At 41.4% G+C, this 16853-nt stretch overlaps 1 protein-coding gene across 2 annotated transcripts in view; it reads right to left on the bottom strand.

The window, feature by feature from the left end:
- VMP1 (vacuole membrane protein 1) overlaps positions 1-16853 on the bottom strand; it is a 65630-nt gene that overhangs the window by 45947 nt on the left and 2830 nt on the right. Inside the window, exons 2-5 of one of the 2 annotated variants that reach the window (XM_030462284.1) lie at positions 10932-11033; positions 8507-8639; positions 6883-6973; positions 4690-4800 (exon numbers count right to left, since the gene is read on the bottom strand). In XM_030462284.1, the coding sequence (XP_030318144.1) occupies positions 4690-4800; positions 6883-6973; positions 8507-8639; positions 10932-11007 (411 nt within the window). In that variant the 5' untranslated portion in view covers positions 11008-11033. Of the gene's footprint in view, positions 1-4689; positions 4801-6882; positions 6974-8506; positions 8640-10578; positions 10656-10931; positions 11034-16853 lie in introns of those variants that run through there. The other variant, XM_030462285.1, reaches the window with a different exon arrangement.

Here is a 16853-nt window from a genome sequence, read left to right as displayed (position 1 = left end):
AGCTGGAGGAAGTAGGTTTAAAGGCATGAAGGAAACAAATGAGAGAGCAAGAGTCACAAACAGCCCTCACACAAACAGGATCCATTTCAACTTACATGAGAATGAATTCCTATCTTCTGCATTTTTCTCTATTATTTCTTACAACAACCTTAACAAGTCAGCAGGGGTAATGTGAGCACAGATATTGCACAGAACCAGTTTTTATTTCACTTGTTTCTGTCTTGCAAGTTGACATGTGAATTGAACAGCATGGACTGAAAGAAACACCTCACTTAACAAAAATAATTCAGTGCTGGCAAGAGGAGCACTGCTGCACCCTCCCACCTGAGCCAGCTCAGCTTTTGTTTCTTGGTTTTTCCTTAACACACAGAACCCACAGTTTGCTGGGTTACTCACTCTAGTTTTAAATGATCCACATGGGAAGAGCAAGACTTGTCCTGAAGCTGACAATCACTATGCAAATACTCCTGCATTAAAGTCACAAGTAAATAAATGGAGGGGGAAAAAAAAAAAGTGTAGATTTTCAAATTATTCTGTCTTCATGGAAGTGGAGTAAGCCCTGTTTTGTGAGCTTTTCTTTTTAGAAGCACTTCAGTAATTTTATCTTGAGTCTCCTTACAAGCTCAGCTCCTGAAACCAGACAACTAAAAGGAATTAAATTTAATTTTAAATATTTTTCAGTAGTCCTGTCAGGAAAAAGTTTTTTTGCTTCGGGTTTTTCTTTTTTTTTTTTAAACCATTTCCACTGACTTTTTTTTTTCTTATTTTTTAAAAGCTAGAGGGCTCACCATTGCACAAGGTGTCTGGATTTAAATCTTTAGCTTCTAACCTAAACCAGTTCAGAGAAGAGCAAACCACAACTCACTTCAGCTGCAAACTACCACACTTCCAGGAGGTCAGAATCTGACATCTGTCAAAACCAAACCCTGGAACCAATTTCAGAACAAAAGCAAGACACTGAACCCCTAAGCCCAGATAAACCAGCCCTATACAGCCAGTGCTGTCAATAAGGACACTGCCTTTTCAACTCCTCTTTAAAGGCAGTTTTCTGTTCTTTTTCATGGCCTGAAATGATTGCCACGCTCTCTTCCACTCTGCTACAGAACACCCCAGTAAGAATTCAGTAACAACCCCACAGGACAGTCCTGAAAAACTCTGAGCTTTGGCGTGACCTCCGCACACAACATGCTCCCATTGTACCTCACGTTTCCTGTTTGTGCTGCTCCACAACCCTCCACCACTGACAACCCTTTCAACAGTTGCTCCACTTGGCTCTATCAGCCAGCAAGCAGAGATCCATATTTAAGAAACAAAAACACAAACACAAAGAGCCAAAGCCCGCTCTGCACTTTTGACCTGCGAGGAATTCATTCATCCCTCACCACTGCTGATTGTAACATTTATCATCCCCTTCTCCTGCAAAGCTTTTCCATCAGTGGTAATTCCAGGCTGATTTTGTTTGCATCTTTTGCAACCCGTTTGCCAGAGCTGAACCCAAAGCACATCACGAGGCAGAGCCTTGGGTGAGGGTGGCAATGACCCAACCCCGTGCTCCATCTGGTGTCCCCTGCGCACTCATTGCATTTTGTGGCAGCAAACAGACCTCTTCCAAGATGTACAAATGCAAAGAAATTCCTGACGAGTTACCCTCAGTCATCTTTTTTTGGTAAGCAGTTGATTCATGCCATTTATATTTTAATACAAAATCCACCACCAGTGGAAGAGGAAACATCTCAGGACTAGGAAAAAAAATCCGCGTGCTGCTAAAGCCGGGATTGAGAGTCGTTAATCACAGCAGTTTTATTTCCTACAGAATCACACCATGATTACTATTTTTAAAGTCTTGTTTATAAAGAATTGTGAAAAACCTTTAATGGACTTGGGGAAAATAAGCCAGCAGACTTGTTTTGAAAGCGTCAGAATAAAAAGGATTCTTGGAAGAGTGGCCTGCTTCCCTAATTCTGCGCCGAGGATCCGCTCCGTGCCAGCCCTCAGCTCGGTGCCAATTTGCAGCATGAGAATTGTTGCTGAAAAAGCCATGTCAGGTTTTACATTGAGTGCTGGCTCCAACTAAAGAAGCAGCATTAAGCCAACAGAGCAGATAATGTTCAGATTTATAATACATAGAAAGTTATCTACTCGCCAAAATAGCAATAAAAGGATTATTGTCAAACTAACTACATTGATCTCCCTTTCCTAGACTGAGATGTATGCAGGCAACCAACAAAATCCACATCAGATGTGAACTGACATTACCCAGGGGCAGAAACATCACCCCCCTCACTGAGAGTGCATTAAGACTGTAAAGCTGACTTTACAAACTGTTCCCAAGTGCTCCCTTCTCAGCTAACCCCAGGCTCTCTCCTTGGCACTTGAGAGTTCTCGCCGCTCCGACACGCAGCTGCTGAGAGATGCTCTGAAGAATTCAGACAAATGACAGTTTTCAACACTGGAAAAAAGAGCAAACCAGGGAAAGCAAACACCCAGTGTCATTCATATACTGCTCCCACAATTTGCCCAGCTAACAGCCTGTGCTTAGGAGCAGCTCCTTAGGAAAACAGTTGCAGGCAGTACATATAAATTTTTTAATTAAAAAAAAAAAAAGATGCACCTGTGTCACAGCTGAAGGAGTTTGGAGCCACTGCCTGAACAGGTGCCTGCATGCCAACCATTCCTACCCCTCTGGCCCTTCAGAGCACAGACAATACTGCAAGCATCAACAAGAGCTCAGCAGCACATGGGTGGGCCCGAGAGCATTGTTCTCCAAGCATGTAATTGCATTCCCAACAATCTCACTCTACATACAGATTTTAAACGAGCAATTAATTACAAGCAATTTTAAAACACTTACTGAGTCTCTTCTCTATTGCCAGCCAACCCAACCCAGGGAGAAGATTTGCTCTTTTGCAACTTTGCATTTATTTGAATCAATAGAAGTTTTCTCGTAGTGAAGAAATGTAATTAAAGTGTATGGAACATGAAAATATGATATTTAGTAATGTAAACACATTAGTACAGTGAGCTCCCCACTTCACCTGTGGAATTTCTACTTTTAGAGGCCGTTTACTCCAGTACTTCAAAGGATTCTTAAAATTTCCAAGTATTTCTACTTTTTTTACTGCATATCTAACAAAGCAAACCCAGCTTGAAACTCCTCTTTTTAAACGCCGGAGCTCATAATCACCTCGTTTCCAGATGTGTTAAACTCAGAACACTGTTCTGAAGTAATTTACCCTTAAAAGCTGCAGCAACAGTTTAAAGCCAAGACTCAGTGTTCCCTTTCACCCAAGGTGTAGGGTCAAGCTGAGGAGACATTAAGGAGTGTGTTACTACACTGACAGCACATTGTATGTAGAGCTGCGTTAACAGTATTAACAGTCCAGGTATTTAAAATGGCAACAGGGCCATGAGCTCCTGTTTTTACACTCCCACTGCCATCTACTGGCTGCAGAGCTAGATACACCCCACCAAAACATGACCCACTCAGGGTTCAGGCTGCCCAGAAAGTGTAATTGTCCTAAACTTACAGTCTGTGCTAATCACTAAATCCAGCACAGGAGGAAAAAGAACCTTTACTTCTTTCTTCCTACACTGTTTGGGATTGATGGTTTTGACTGATGCTCCCCCTGCATCAATGTGTCTGAGCTATTACACCATCTCCTCTGCAAATCAGAGTTCTGTACATTGCCAACTAGAGCTACACAAAAACGTTTGGACACCATGTCCATCAGCTTTATTAAATTTCTGATCAGTGAGACTGGCAGCAGTATTTTTGTCTAGAAGGCTGTGCATGCATAAACTTGTTTCTGTTGAGCTCCAGTTTCCCTCCCCCTGCACCTTCTGCCCCCCCAGCCTGCAGGAAAGAAGCTGCACTAAGAATCAGCCCAAGACTATTTCAAATGCAGATGCCATTCGATCCAAGAGGCATTGCCCTGCTGTGCTGAAAAAGCATGAGTTTCTTGTTTCTGCTGGCATTTTCTGTGTCATTGGTAATGATTAAAGCAGTTCTGAAAGTAAACATCTGTAATTGTTCCAAATACAAGATGACATTTGTTGCATAAACTGGTTTTAATTATTTTGTGGCCATGAATCCTTCTCTTAAATCCAGGACAGTGGTTTCGTAAACAAGGAACTAATCCAATGGCCAAAAGCAAAACACACCCAAACATTTCTCTAACTTTCCTAGCAAAGCTGAGGTAAACAACACCACACAAGTTTTCAGAACAACAGAAAATTATTTTATCTTTGCAGACAAACCTTTTTCTTGCTGTTATTACAAAAGCAAAATTAATATAGGCTGACCTTTAAAATAGCTGCTCATTTCAGAGCTTTCAGCTAGAAGCATGATCACTTTAAGATAGTAAAAGAAAGAATATGCTGAAAAATTTTAAATAGAAACATTGGAGCTGCACACACTAGAAACTGTTCCACTTAAATTAGGAAAATTAAGAGGATAGAGCTTGCAGATTCTGACCTATTGGTTCAAAATGTGGGTTGACAGCAGGCTAATATCTCCCAAAGCAAGGTTATGCAGTATAGAATATGAATCACATAGAAGCATCACATTAAGGGTTTATTTTCCTTCAGAAGTGCATAACATCTAGGACTTAATATTTTTTATTCACAGATATTAAAATATGCAAAATTAAAATGCTCATGCAGAAAAAACAAGGCATGGAAATTCCTTACCAGATAGAGCAGAAAGGTGTGGAGACCTGTTCCAAGTCCAACAGAGGACAGAATGCCTAATCCTACCCAGTAGGCACACCAGAAGAACTTTTTCTCCATATATCGGACATACTGAAAAAGAGAAGGTGAAAAAGAGGCAAAAATAATCTGATTATTATTACATCCCTTAGGGGAGAAAGTTAAAGCTACAAAGTAATGGAGATAGTTACCTGATTGCAATAACTGAAAGAAAACCCTAGGTGCTTCTATTTGCAATTTATTACAATGACAACACAGACGTTTACAGAAAACAGCACACTTCCAAAAGAAAAGCCCAGCATGCCTCAGAATCCCCAAGTTTCCAAGGAGGGAGATAAAAAAAGCAAACAGTAGGAGGTTGAAATACAGAATAGGGACAATAGGAGTGAGCAGCAAACCCTGGGCAATGTCTACAGGAGCCCAAGCAGTGAGCAGACAGCTCAGGGAATTGCCTGAGCAGATTAAACAAACAGAAGGAACTACACTCCCAGCCTGTTGAATGCTTTATCTTGGACCAGTGAGTTCCCAGGTTTGGAACCTTTAAGTAACAATTAAAATGCTGCTTGTGGGTTGGACACATAAATGAGGGGATATGGGAAAGTAACAGCAAATTTAAGACATAAAAAAGTTGGGGAAAAGGGGAAGCAGCATCTCCCTCCCACTGGAGCAATCCTGAGAGGATGAGCAAAGCCTTCAATTCCCCTGCAGCACAGCCCCAAGGAGAGGTAAGGTGCCATTTTATGCCACCCACGGACCACCAGAACTAAGATGAAGTTGACCAGGCTTCAGCACATCAGGGTGTAAAAAAGTCCTGAAAATGGCAAGTGGAAACCACAGCTATGCTTCACTTTTCTGAGTATGCTTTCAGCAGAAAGTGGCTCATGTCCAAGCACACACTGATGGTACAGACAGGCATTAGCAGGTCTGCAGAGAAGGAGGAGGAGGAAGGTTGGTGAACAGATCCCTGCTGGTACACAAGACTCAGACCCCACTCAGGTATCGACTGGACCCTGTAGGTCACAGTCCCCAGTGCCAGAGGCACAGGTTTGTTGCCATCAAGCTCCAGGAATCCTTGAGCAGCACCGCTCTGCCAAGCCTCGGGGCCATGTGCCTCAACACCAGTTTGTCAGAGCCATCTAGTGGCAAATCTGGAGTGGATCAAGCAGCTGCCCGGGACACCAACCAGGTCAGCTTTTAACCTATCAGGGGTGTGATTACCAGAAACTGCACACCCATTTACCACCCACCAATATGACTTCACTGCTTTGGTCTCAAGGAGTGAGTCTGTAAGAATATGATGAGCTGAAGCAACTCATTTCACTGCATCTGGGAAGTCCTGGGAAGCCAGGACTCCTGTGCCAGACCTGCTTGTCTCTCAGGCAGCCAGGGACACACCACAGCAGTGTGAAGGTAAGGAAGTTCTCTGAAACTGGGAACCTGCTGATTCCAGGGTCAGAGCAGTAAAACAATTCAGATGCACAAGGAAATGCTCTGAAGGCTTTAAAGGGCTGCCTGCCCTCAGGGAAAATCTGAAACTCTCAGGAGAAACTGGGAGGGGAAAGGTGTAGACAACATCATCACCTTATGCTGAAGCTATGGCTTACACCTGAAGGGATGCAAAGCATCAGTCTTCGTGTACTCCAAAGCATAAAAAAAATTTAAAACAGCCTCTTTAAAAGAATGAGGGTTAAGAAGCATTAGAGAATCAGATTCAAACCATGAAACCATTTTATGTCTAGATATAATCTTATCCCAACGTGGGACAGGGGTCAGGAGATCTTTCCATTGCAAAAGAAACATTTTCTCAGGAATCATGCAATTCTAACATGACTCAGTTGAGCATTGTATCTCAAGAGCTCACACACCACTATTAAAAGCTTGCTAACAGCAGATGTGAAGGAGTGCTGCAGCTTTGGAGGTGTGCTTTGGAGGAATGGACAAGAAGGGGAACACCTACAGAAGGTCAAACATACAGCTGATTGTTCCACATCTCTAAAAAAAAAACCAACCAACTCATCCACACACACGAGAGGAGTCATGGCATGAGAAAGAAATATCCCTAGTGAGGAGGAGTTCAAAAGACACACTGCAGTTTCAGGGAGACAATTCCCAGTCCATCTACTTCAGCACAGGAAGGATTAGTCACTAAGGACAGTTAACTTGAAAACCTCATACCTGTTGATGTGTTCCTTCAATGTAATAGGTGGCTGTGAGCACTGCAAGCATCAGGACAAAGGACACCAAGATACTTCGCCGATGCCACAATCTTAAAAGACAAATGGCATTTAAATTAATTGCAAATAAATTAAATTAGGGGCTTTTCACCATCCAGCATGCACTGCAAAATCACTTCAGTTCCCCCTATAGACTGGGTTTGCATAGATGTGGTCAGCAGGGAGAAAGGCAGCTGAAAAGTCTGCCCTTATAAAAGCAGAAACCTCCCAAGAAAATATCTGGGGAGCTTTTATTCTTTATAGGAAAATCTCAGTTTCACTCTAACGTGAGATCAAAGCTCAGCCATGCCTTTTTCTTTATTCAAAGAAAAACCAAAACAAAAAACTCAAACCCAAAAAACCCCCCAAAACACCCAACAAAAACAAAGTAACTGTCTGAAACCAAATACAACCTGAGAACAACACGCAGCTTCTGCAGCCAAGGTGGTCCCAAACACTGGACCATCAACAACATCCATGGCTGAGCAAAGTGCAATGCAGGAAACATTAGGAAGCTACTACAGTAATGGATGAAAAGTGTAAAGTTCCTATGTAATCTGATAATAAATTACTTTTGAGCCTGTTTAGCTTTATATACACATTGTACTTGATGTGAATGTAGCAACACAGAGTAGATTAAGCTTTAGTATTTTCTGGGAAGCACTGCTTGATATAAAAAGTTCTAGCATCACTTGAAGATGTCAGACATGAAAGAGCAAGCTGTGAACAAAACCTCCATTTAGCTAGGCAGAAAAAAGAAATATGAAACATCATATAGGAAACCAGTCACTAATGTTTCACAAGAGATTGCAGTTACCAACACAAGCACTAGGATAGCTGCTACTATTGGTCTTTTCAGTTGCCAATTTTACTCCTGTTTTATACTTTTGATATCCTAAGCCCTCTCAAGCCTGAAATGTTTGGAAATAGCCATGCACTTCAGCATGAGCAGGGAATGTTAGGACTGCAACTCACAGGTTTTCTGCCTAGAATAAAAGCACATTTTATCCAGAATGTAAATAATGCTTAGGGAAAGTGCTCTAATAAATAATTTCCTGCTGTGAAAGGGACCACATAGCTTACAAGCAAAGTAACCTTTTTATTCTTTTATTCAAAGTACCCTTTGCTTGTCATAAACATCACTGAAAGTTCCACATAATCCTGGACCCTGCTCTGGTTGAGCTATTTGAAGATCAGAGATATTAACACATTATTAGATCAGTACATAACACTGCAGGCCTAAGTACAACATCTCATGCCTTAAGGATCCCTAAACACTGTACATCCTCCTTCAAACTTGAATATCCAACTCTTTAGAAAGGAAGTTTGCAATTTTCTTCCACTGAATGGCTGCACTTCCTCACTGTATTCACACTTCTGTCATTCTAAAAAGAAGGTTAAGGTACCAAAAAGAAGTGTGGTATGTTCCAACAGTCACCTTTAAGGTTCAAAAAGAAATTTTTTTTCTGAAAGAAGAATTTTAAAGTTGTGAATCATCAGGGAAAGGGAGATGTCAGAGTGACCTACTGAATCAGGGCATGGGTTTCCCCAGAATGCTTAGCAGAAGTTAAAGAAATTATCTTTACTTTATGGTCCATTCCTTCAAGTTTAGTAGAGTTTCCAGGAGAAAATACTGCAAGGTAACACGTGGCTGTTTCCACAGGACAATGTTCAACCTCTCTTCTCGGTCCCTTCGCTTTCGTTCACTCAAAGAGGACTCTGCAAATGAAAACCAACAGAACAGTAAAAAACAGGCTGATAATCCAGATTCTAGCCCAGCCAAAAAGAAACTGATTTTTTTGGTTGCCTTGATAAGAAAGCTCACATGAGCTCCTAGTCATAGTTCTATTCATCTCAAAGCATCTGCTCCAAGAGCATCAGGAATCAGGTGACTTTTTTCCTCTGTGTAGCTGAGTGACCACTCAAGAATCTAATAGGCAGAAAGTGCAAAAAGCCTGATGTGTGTGCAAGCCTTTTGCCAGGCACTGCACTCCCAGTTACAAACCAGCTAATGTATGAGGGTCACACATGACTCTACAGAGACCACATTTCACTCTGAACTTTTGGCATCTGGTTCTCTTCCAAAGCTATTCTCAGCCATCTCCAATCAAACCAGATTGAATTACGTGTGCTCTTTACACACTTCAGTCACCATGTAACTGGGTAAGAGCATCAACCCCCCCCAGCTGGGCTCTTCAGGCTGTGCTAAGCCTGGCCATGCTCTTCAGCTCCTCCAAAATGAGCCCAGCAGACAGGAGGTGCCCCCATGAAAAGGATCTGCATTTATACTGCAGCCTTTCACCAGCCTGACAGACCAGAATCATAAAAGCATAGAATGATTTGGGTTGGGAGGGACCTCTAAAGGTCATCTAGCCCCATAAATTTGGTCAACTTAACTGCAGGGATTTGCCTGTACAGCAGAGCTCCACGTTAGGGTAACACCACTCACTGCACTCACCTGGAAGAAAGGTTCTTCCAGTAACTGTGTTATTTTGCACTTACAAACCAGTCAAGGTTAACAAAAACCCTGGCTATTTTTTTGGATGAGAATGGTGTGTCCAAAGGCTGTCAAGCTAATGAGTGGTAATAATTGTTAAGCTTTCAAATAAAATGGATTCCAAAATAAGATAAAAAAAAACAAGGAACATAAAACAATGGAAAGAACAAACAAAAATAACTCTTGTATCCAAACATACACTGAACTTGTTTAAACACTGCTTACTGCACAAAGACAAAACATATGTATGCTGTTTTATATACTTTAAAGCACCACAGTAATATTCATAAATTTTAGACTTGTCAAAAGCTGTTGCATTTACAATATTAATCTTTGGCACCTCCAGCACATTGTAACTCAAGCTGTATTATTCCAGTAATTGAAACATGCTGCTTTATCAGATGCTAACACTGACAGAGAAATTGCATACCTCATTAGTTACATAGCCCATGGAATTTTGTATTCTTGAGCTGTAAAAAATCAGCTGCTTTAGATGAAAAAACAGCAATTCTACGATGACAAATACTGGATGGCATCCACATTCCCCCAGAGTTACAGAATGATTTCAATAAAAGGCTTTGCTTTGTTCCATACACACAGACAGCTCCTCTTGAAATCCTTCATTCCATCAAGAATTTCTATTCTCTAGTTTTTCACTCCATGTCTAACAAAAATGCTTCAACCTTGGTTTTTTATGCCTCTTTTTATTAAAGGTCACCACAGACAATGGTGCAAGGCTGTACACAACTTGAGAAATCACTTGGTTACAGAACTCAAATATGGAACCAGCACATTCAGCACTGACAGGAAACAAACTAAAAAGATTCTCATGGCTCTGCTGCACAGCACAGATAACTCAGTGACTCAAGGCTCTGCATGAAACCTTCTCAGGTTACTTTTTACAAGTCCTAAACATTCACCCAAGCCTGCTTCAGACATAGCAGTAGGGAAAACAGAGGCAAGGCAGGAATTAGCTCTCTGCCTTATTGATAATTTATCAGCAAAATGGATAAATTACAGTGAAGCTAAATGGCAACAGCAAAACTAGAAACTGGGAGACAACTGGACTTCTCCCAGAGTAAAACTGACTTTCATTACCAAGTCCTAACTTCCCAGTGCCAAAGGGTGAGGCTGTATAGCCTGACTTCTACAGACACGTACTTGCCAACATGGTTTAGTTTTTTCACTTGGTCCTGTTGCAGCCCCTGTTGGTACCCAAGTCAGCTCTACAGGGCTCACACACTTAGCAGCAGAGTAAGAACTTATTCTGTAGTTCAGAAGAGGGAAAAAAATAATAAAAAAAGAGATAACTGAATGGAAATGCACAATATAAACTATGCTGTGGCTTTAAAACACATAAAACCTTTGGACTTCAGATTTAGAGGTGACTGAACTTAGCAAAATGGATTCAGGAGCTGAGGTCCTTTACATTATCTGGGCATAAAATGCCCCAACACAAATTTCCTTTGGAGCACTGTGCTGGCCATTTTACATGCCAAGCTACTTCCCCTTACCTGTGAAGTTCCCATTGTGCTGCTCTTTGCTCATTCCCATCCGTCTCTGGTCACAATCTGTTCCATTCTCTGCCATTTCATAGATCAGTCACGTCTGGGGATCTAAAGAGCAGAACAAAACCAAAAAGCATGATTTCTCCCCGTTTCTGGTTAGGAAAGGCTCCATTTGCTCCATAGTCAAAGGATACAGGCAAACAGTTTCCCAAATCACACTTATCACACAGTTATCACGCCATTAAAAAGGAGAAAGTGATTCACTTCCCACAGTGACAAAGATGAAAACATTGCCACCTACATAAATCTAAATTTTTCACTTAAATGACAAAACTCCCTCACTTCTAACAACTGAACAAAAGGTTGCTAAACAATCCCTTCTACTGATCAGCTCACTGTTTGAGGTCCCAAAGCAGCAGAGCTTCACACAAACCTCTCCTTCTAAACACTTAAGATTTGATTCTCATATTAGAAAGCATTTACTCTGGCACTAAACTTCCATGCAAAAAGACCTCTAAAAGCTCCCAGCCTAAAGACACAGCCCCCAGCAAGACAAAACTCAGATAACAGAACCACATGTTTCATTTTGCACGGGGTAATTTCTCTGAAAAGGTGAAAACTCTTCAGTGCAAGGGAGCTCTTGGATGGAAAGCTTTTCTGAAGAGTGTACATCCCGTCTGCTACTTCAGCCTCCCCTGAGTGAGATCAGCCCTAGAAAGTGCTAGAGAATAGCTGTGGATTTCCTTATCCAGGAGAGTAAATAGAGCAATAACTGGAAGCCAGCATAAATCAAAATGTTGTAAGAGCTCCTTTTCTTCTTGAAAAAGCCAAACAAACAAACCAACCTGAGGAGCTGACAGTTCCAATGCAGTCAAACACAAAGAAAGTAGCCAGTCACACTCCTTGCTTTAAAAATCCTCTCTTGAATCTTAAACAGTTTCTGGAATTTTATTTTGGGGAAAAAAAAAAAAAACCAACCAAATACTAAAACATCTTTTTTGCATTGCATTTCTCCCTGAAAGCAAACACGATTTACAGTTTCTGCTATGGTGCTTTTGTTGGAAAGAAAAGTTGTGTGATGTTAAACTGACAGCTTATATAAAACTGTCTAGTGGAAATGCAAGTTTTACAGAGAACATGAGAACATACTTCCCTTTGATTTCTGTTAGGCTTCAGAGCCAAGCAGTAGCTCAGGTTTCGTAAAGAGGAGTGATTATTGCTCCTTTGATTCAGACAGCAACAATTTTGCCAATTTAAAAAAAATAACATGTTAGAAGATTTCAGATACTGTATTTGTTTAATATTTACAGGGTTTCACAAGTCAGTTTTAGACAGGTACAATCCTTATACATTATTTACAATGCAGATAAAATTGTCAGCTATGATGTGATTATTAAAAAGGAGTTTTACTTAAAAACCAGGAATCAAAGCCATCCAGGTCTCAGGAAGGAATCTTTCCTCCAACACCCTGAAATGCACAAAACAAGAAATCTATCCAGTTAAAGAAGCATAAACTCATCTTCTGCATGTCACAGGTTTTATTCATTGAAACGTGGGCCCCAGAATACCCAAACCAATAAGACAAGCAATAAAACAGCCTTGCAGAAGCTTGCTTCTGAAAAATGCTGAAGGGCTCCCCAGTCAGCCAAGGACAGGGGACTGAGCTGCTGCAGCAAGAGCTCTACAGCATCGTTCTGCAGTTAACAGCAACTGAAGGTTTGCTCTGAACTGCCCAGAAACGTGAACCTCCTCCCACACCAGTAGTCAGGAGGATAACTGGCCAGTTGCTACAGTGACACAAGGATCAAATGCTTACCCACCTCCTAATTTCATTAGGACATTATGTCCCTGGAGGTGGCAGAGTGTTTTGTTTCTACTGGCTGCACTTGCTCATGGTGCTCTTATTTGATATATATATATATAAATGCATATTTGTCTGAATATACAATATAAACTTAAACAGGCATGCACACATTTACACCCTGAAAGCTCAAATTTTAAAGAGGGGAATATTTAAACTGGGCCCCCACAGTTAGGAAGCCTGAGGTACACAAAAAGATTTTCAGGAAGCAAAAGCCATCAGAGCTGTTCACTACACAGCCATGCTAAAAAAATTTTCTGATTTAGGGAACTTCAGTCACACTTTGTTGGCTTTAAATATAACAAATATTAAAAAACACAAAGCAAACAACCTCAAACAGAAGCCACAAGTTCCTAATTTTGAAAATCATCCATCTTCCTCATACAGATCCTGCCTTCAAAACTGAAATCTCAGTTGGTTTGGTCTCTGCTGTCAGGCTAAATACATTTCAAGAAAGTTAATTCCCTGTGATACAAACTGCTGTCCATGTTTGATGCTGAAATCTAAGCTGTGCACAACACTCCCTTCTCCATCAGCTGAATTCCACTGCAATCCATTAAAAACATCTTCCTGGCACCAAAATAAATCATCAGTCTGCAGGGATCTCAGGTGTGTTCTTACCTACATATTACAGCTTTCACAAGCTTAACTATCAGAGCCTGGTTTACCCTGCCTGCTTGGGAAGGCACTAATCTGGGATTAGCTTTGCATAATGCTACCTCAAGTACAGAAGTCAACATTCACAGCAAAGCAGATCAATAATCCCCTTGCACACTTCTGTAGGGTCAATGCTTGTTAAGAAGGTCCTAAAGTACACTCATTCTGCAGAACAGCTCTAAAAACTTGAATTTAAGGATAGAGTTGACTGGGAGAGTTGATACCTATGACATGGCAAGTTCAGAAAGCCTTGCTGGTTTCAGAAAAAATATCCTTAGTTTACCAAAATCTAATTATTCTGAAAGCATCTTAGCACAAAGAACTGGAGGCTGTGCATCCAGAAAAGCTCAGCTCTCTGATCTGTTTGATGCCTCTTACAATCACTAGCCCTGCACTAATGTCTCCCCATGGAGGTTCATCAGAGTGGGAGTCTGACCCAAAATGGAGTTACCCTTCACTACCCAAGTCCACATCCTCAAAGCCTACACCAAATCCACGAGAGTTCACCACAGGAAATAAAAGGCCATCTGCTAAACAGAACTTCTCTTCTTATGAATGCTGAAAAAGACATGGAGCCAAACAAAAAAGTAAACTGCCTAATACATTGACTAGTTACCAGCAAACATAAAAATAAACTATTTAAAAGAGTGAGAAAAAACAACTTTGAACAGTTTTTGTATCAGAGTGGCTTAGGTCATCTGTTAGAGCTGTGCTCACACAACCACTCCTTTGTTCTGGGCTGAACAAATAGCCCCCAATTCATTATTCAGCTTTGGTGCAATCCATAATGTAAAGTATAAAGAGACAATTATAGCTGGTTGGAGATGTAAATTGGTCAACAAAAAGGGCTTATGGCAACTGTGACTGGCACTTCACAGCCAAGCCAGACAAAGCAAAACAATCTATTAGAGCATGAACACATAAAAACACCAGGCCCTGCATTCTCTGCACTAGGGAAATCAGATAAAAAGACAAAAGTCTCTTCTTGCTGAAGCACCCAAGTGTTAGGCACACATGTGAAAAGAAACAGTTGAAGGCAAGGCAGTTGGGTGCTTGGAGGAGCAGAGTGTGGACTCACATTCTGTATTAAGGATTTTTTGAGGACTCCTTTCCAACCTGCTGAGAGGAGAAGGTTATTAACCTATTCTAATGATCACTCAGACATTGTTTGAACTGCTAAGTTTTAACACTTCTTACTTAAAGAGACCCTGGAACCCTCATGTCCATCAAAGTTGCTTGTCACACAGCTGCTACAACCAGATTTACAGCTCAAACAGTTTTGCTGATGTTTGCTCCCTACCTCCTTACCAACCCCACCATTTTCATCACTTGCAGTTGAAGCCAAATGCTCCAACTCTGCATGTATTCTACTGCTGTTTTCTCATCAACTTTTCTGACAAGCATTTCTTCTTCTTTATCTACATCACTATTCTTCAGCCCAACAAAGAGAACAACAGATTGAAAACCAGACCCTCAGGTGGGCATACAGATTGTTACACCCCTGTAACAGTTTTGCTTTGGTCACCAGAAGCTCTACAGAGGCAACAATTTACACAGGGAATAGATCAACAGTTTCTTGGCAGAGTAACAGCTTGGAGAGCACTTTTCCTGAGAAGTCTGAGGCTGCCAGGCATGGGAACACAGGTAGGTAAGGGATGAGATCAGTCAGAAACACTACATACCCTTTCAGCTCTGCACAACTATGTCACTCTTCTCTAGTTCTGCTCTCCCTGAAGCCTGTGGAACAGACAACCACATCCCCAGCTCTGCAGACATGCAAAACCAAAGTGACTGCTCCTCCAAACCTTCTGTCCCTCCAGAGTAAGATAATATGTTCATCATGTGATGCAAAACTGACACAGTCCCCAATGTGAAGGTTAATAACTTTCCTAAAGATGATAGAATATAGAAAAAGTTACTGCTTGATTGTTTTTTTTTTCAGTCCTTTAACACTCATGGGAAGCACTCAATTAAAATAAATTAGGGCACAGCTGAAAGGTGTTCAAAATCTCTGTAGATTTTGCTATAATGGGTTACTTTGATACCAGTGCATTTATTCCCATCCTAAAAATCTTTTTCTAGCTAAAATAGTTTAACCTCTCAAAGGAAAAGTAATTCTGTAAAGACCACAGGTTTCTATTTTGTGGGTTAAGCCTCTGTACACCAGACCTAATTTCCAATTCCTAGCCAAACAGCAATTCAAATAAAGTCATCTTACAATTTAGAGGTAACATTTCTGTTTCTCCAAAATTACTTTGGGACACCTTTTAGCAAAGAATGATTTAATATTGTTGTACTACAAGTTTCAGGGGTGTTGTATGTTTAATTCTGGGGTTACAAAAAGTTCTGTCCCTGCTGTTAAGGCCACATATATTAAACTGCTCTCTCTGAGATTTTCCCAGGTGAAACAGGAATATTGATGGCTGAGTAGATCCAGCAGTAGAATCAGAAGAGTTACTACACAATATATAGATGAAAAGGGATGGAAGATGGTAGGAAATCCAAAATTCACATTGTTCAGGCCTTTATGGTGATGTCTTGCAGAAACTTAAAAAAAAAAAAAAAAAAAGAGAGAGAGGTTTAAATAAAAGAAAGGAAACAAATAACTGGGAACTTGAAGATTCTGAGTGCAGCATCCCCTGCATATCCCAGCTGAGCTCTGTGCTCCTCAGGCTGGCAGGAAGCAGCGAATCACCCGGGGTGCAGAGCAGAGCTGACAGAACTGACTGCTCCTCCTCGGGGGGTTCTCAGGGGGTTCTGCTGAGGGGACCACAGGAGAGACCTCCTCAGTGACACCGCTGTGTCACCCCCAGCTCCCAGCTCAGCTGGGAAAGGCAGCATGACAACACACTGCACTTGGTGGCCTCTCTCAAACAGGGATTTGGAAGGAAGGGCCGCACAAAAAAAAAAAAAGGAGCATAACAATATTCAGGTGCTTCAGCAGACACTGGATGTTTCACATCCTCAGCTCCAGGGGGCTACACAGAAATCCAGGCTCCTGTTATCTGCCAAGATGCTTGAAGCCCTCAGGCTGCATTCTGCCTTCAGAAGGTGGCAGCCAAGCTCTCCCCTGTGCTTCCAAAAAGGCACAGAGGAAATAAAGGTCACAGAGGTTGTCACAAGGTGATAACACCTCCTGCACACACACAAAAAATAAATAAATTTAAAAATTTTAAAAATAGGGCTGCTAAAATTGAACTAGGAAAGCACAAAAAGAGGAGTATAAACACAGCCTTCGGAATCACCACTTCTGACCCCTCTGGCAGTGGTGGAGAGTGCAGATTTGGCAGCAACTTTGCCTTTATCCAATCTTATAAGTGCTGGGAGACAGATTCCCCCACAGGAAGATGCTTGAACCTGCCCAGGCATTATATCCAGGGTGCTTCTTTCCCAAGAGGAGGTACAGCAGA

The sequence above is a fragment of the Calypte anna genome, chromosome 19, assembly GCF_003957555.1.
Source record: "Calypte anna isolate BGI_N300 chromosome 19, bCalAnn1_v1.p, whole genome shotgun sequence".
Taxonomy (NCBI): Eukaryota; Metazoa; Chordata; class Aves; order Apodiformes; family Trochilidae; genus Calypte; species Calypte anna.
Note: the sequence above shows the minus strand (reverse complement) of the source record. Positions and strands in the feature narration are given on the sequence as shown.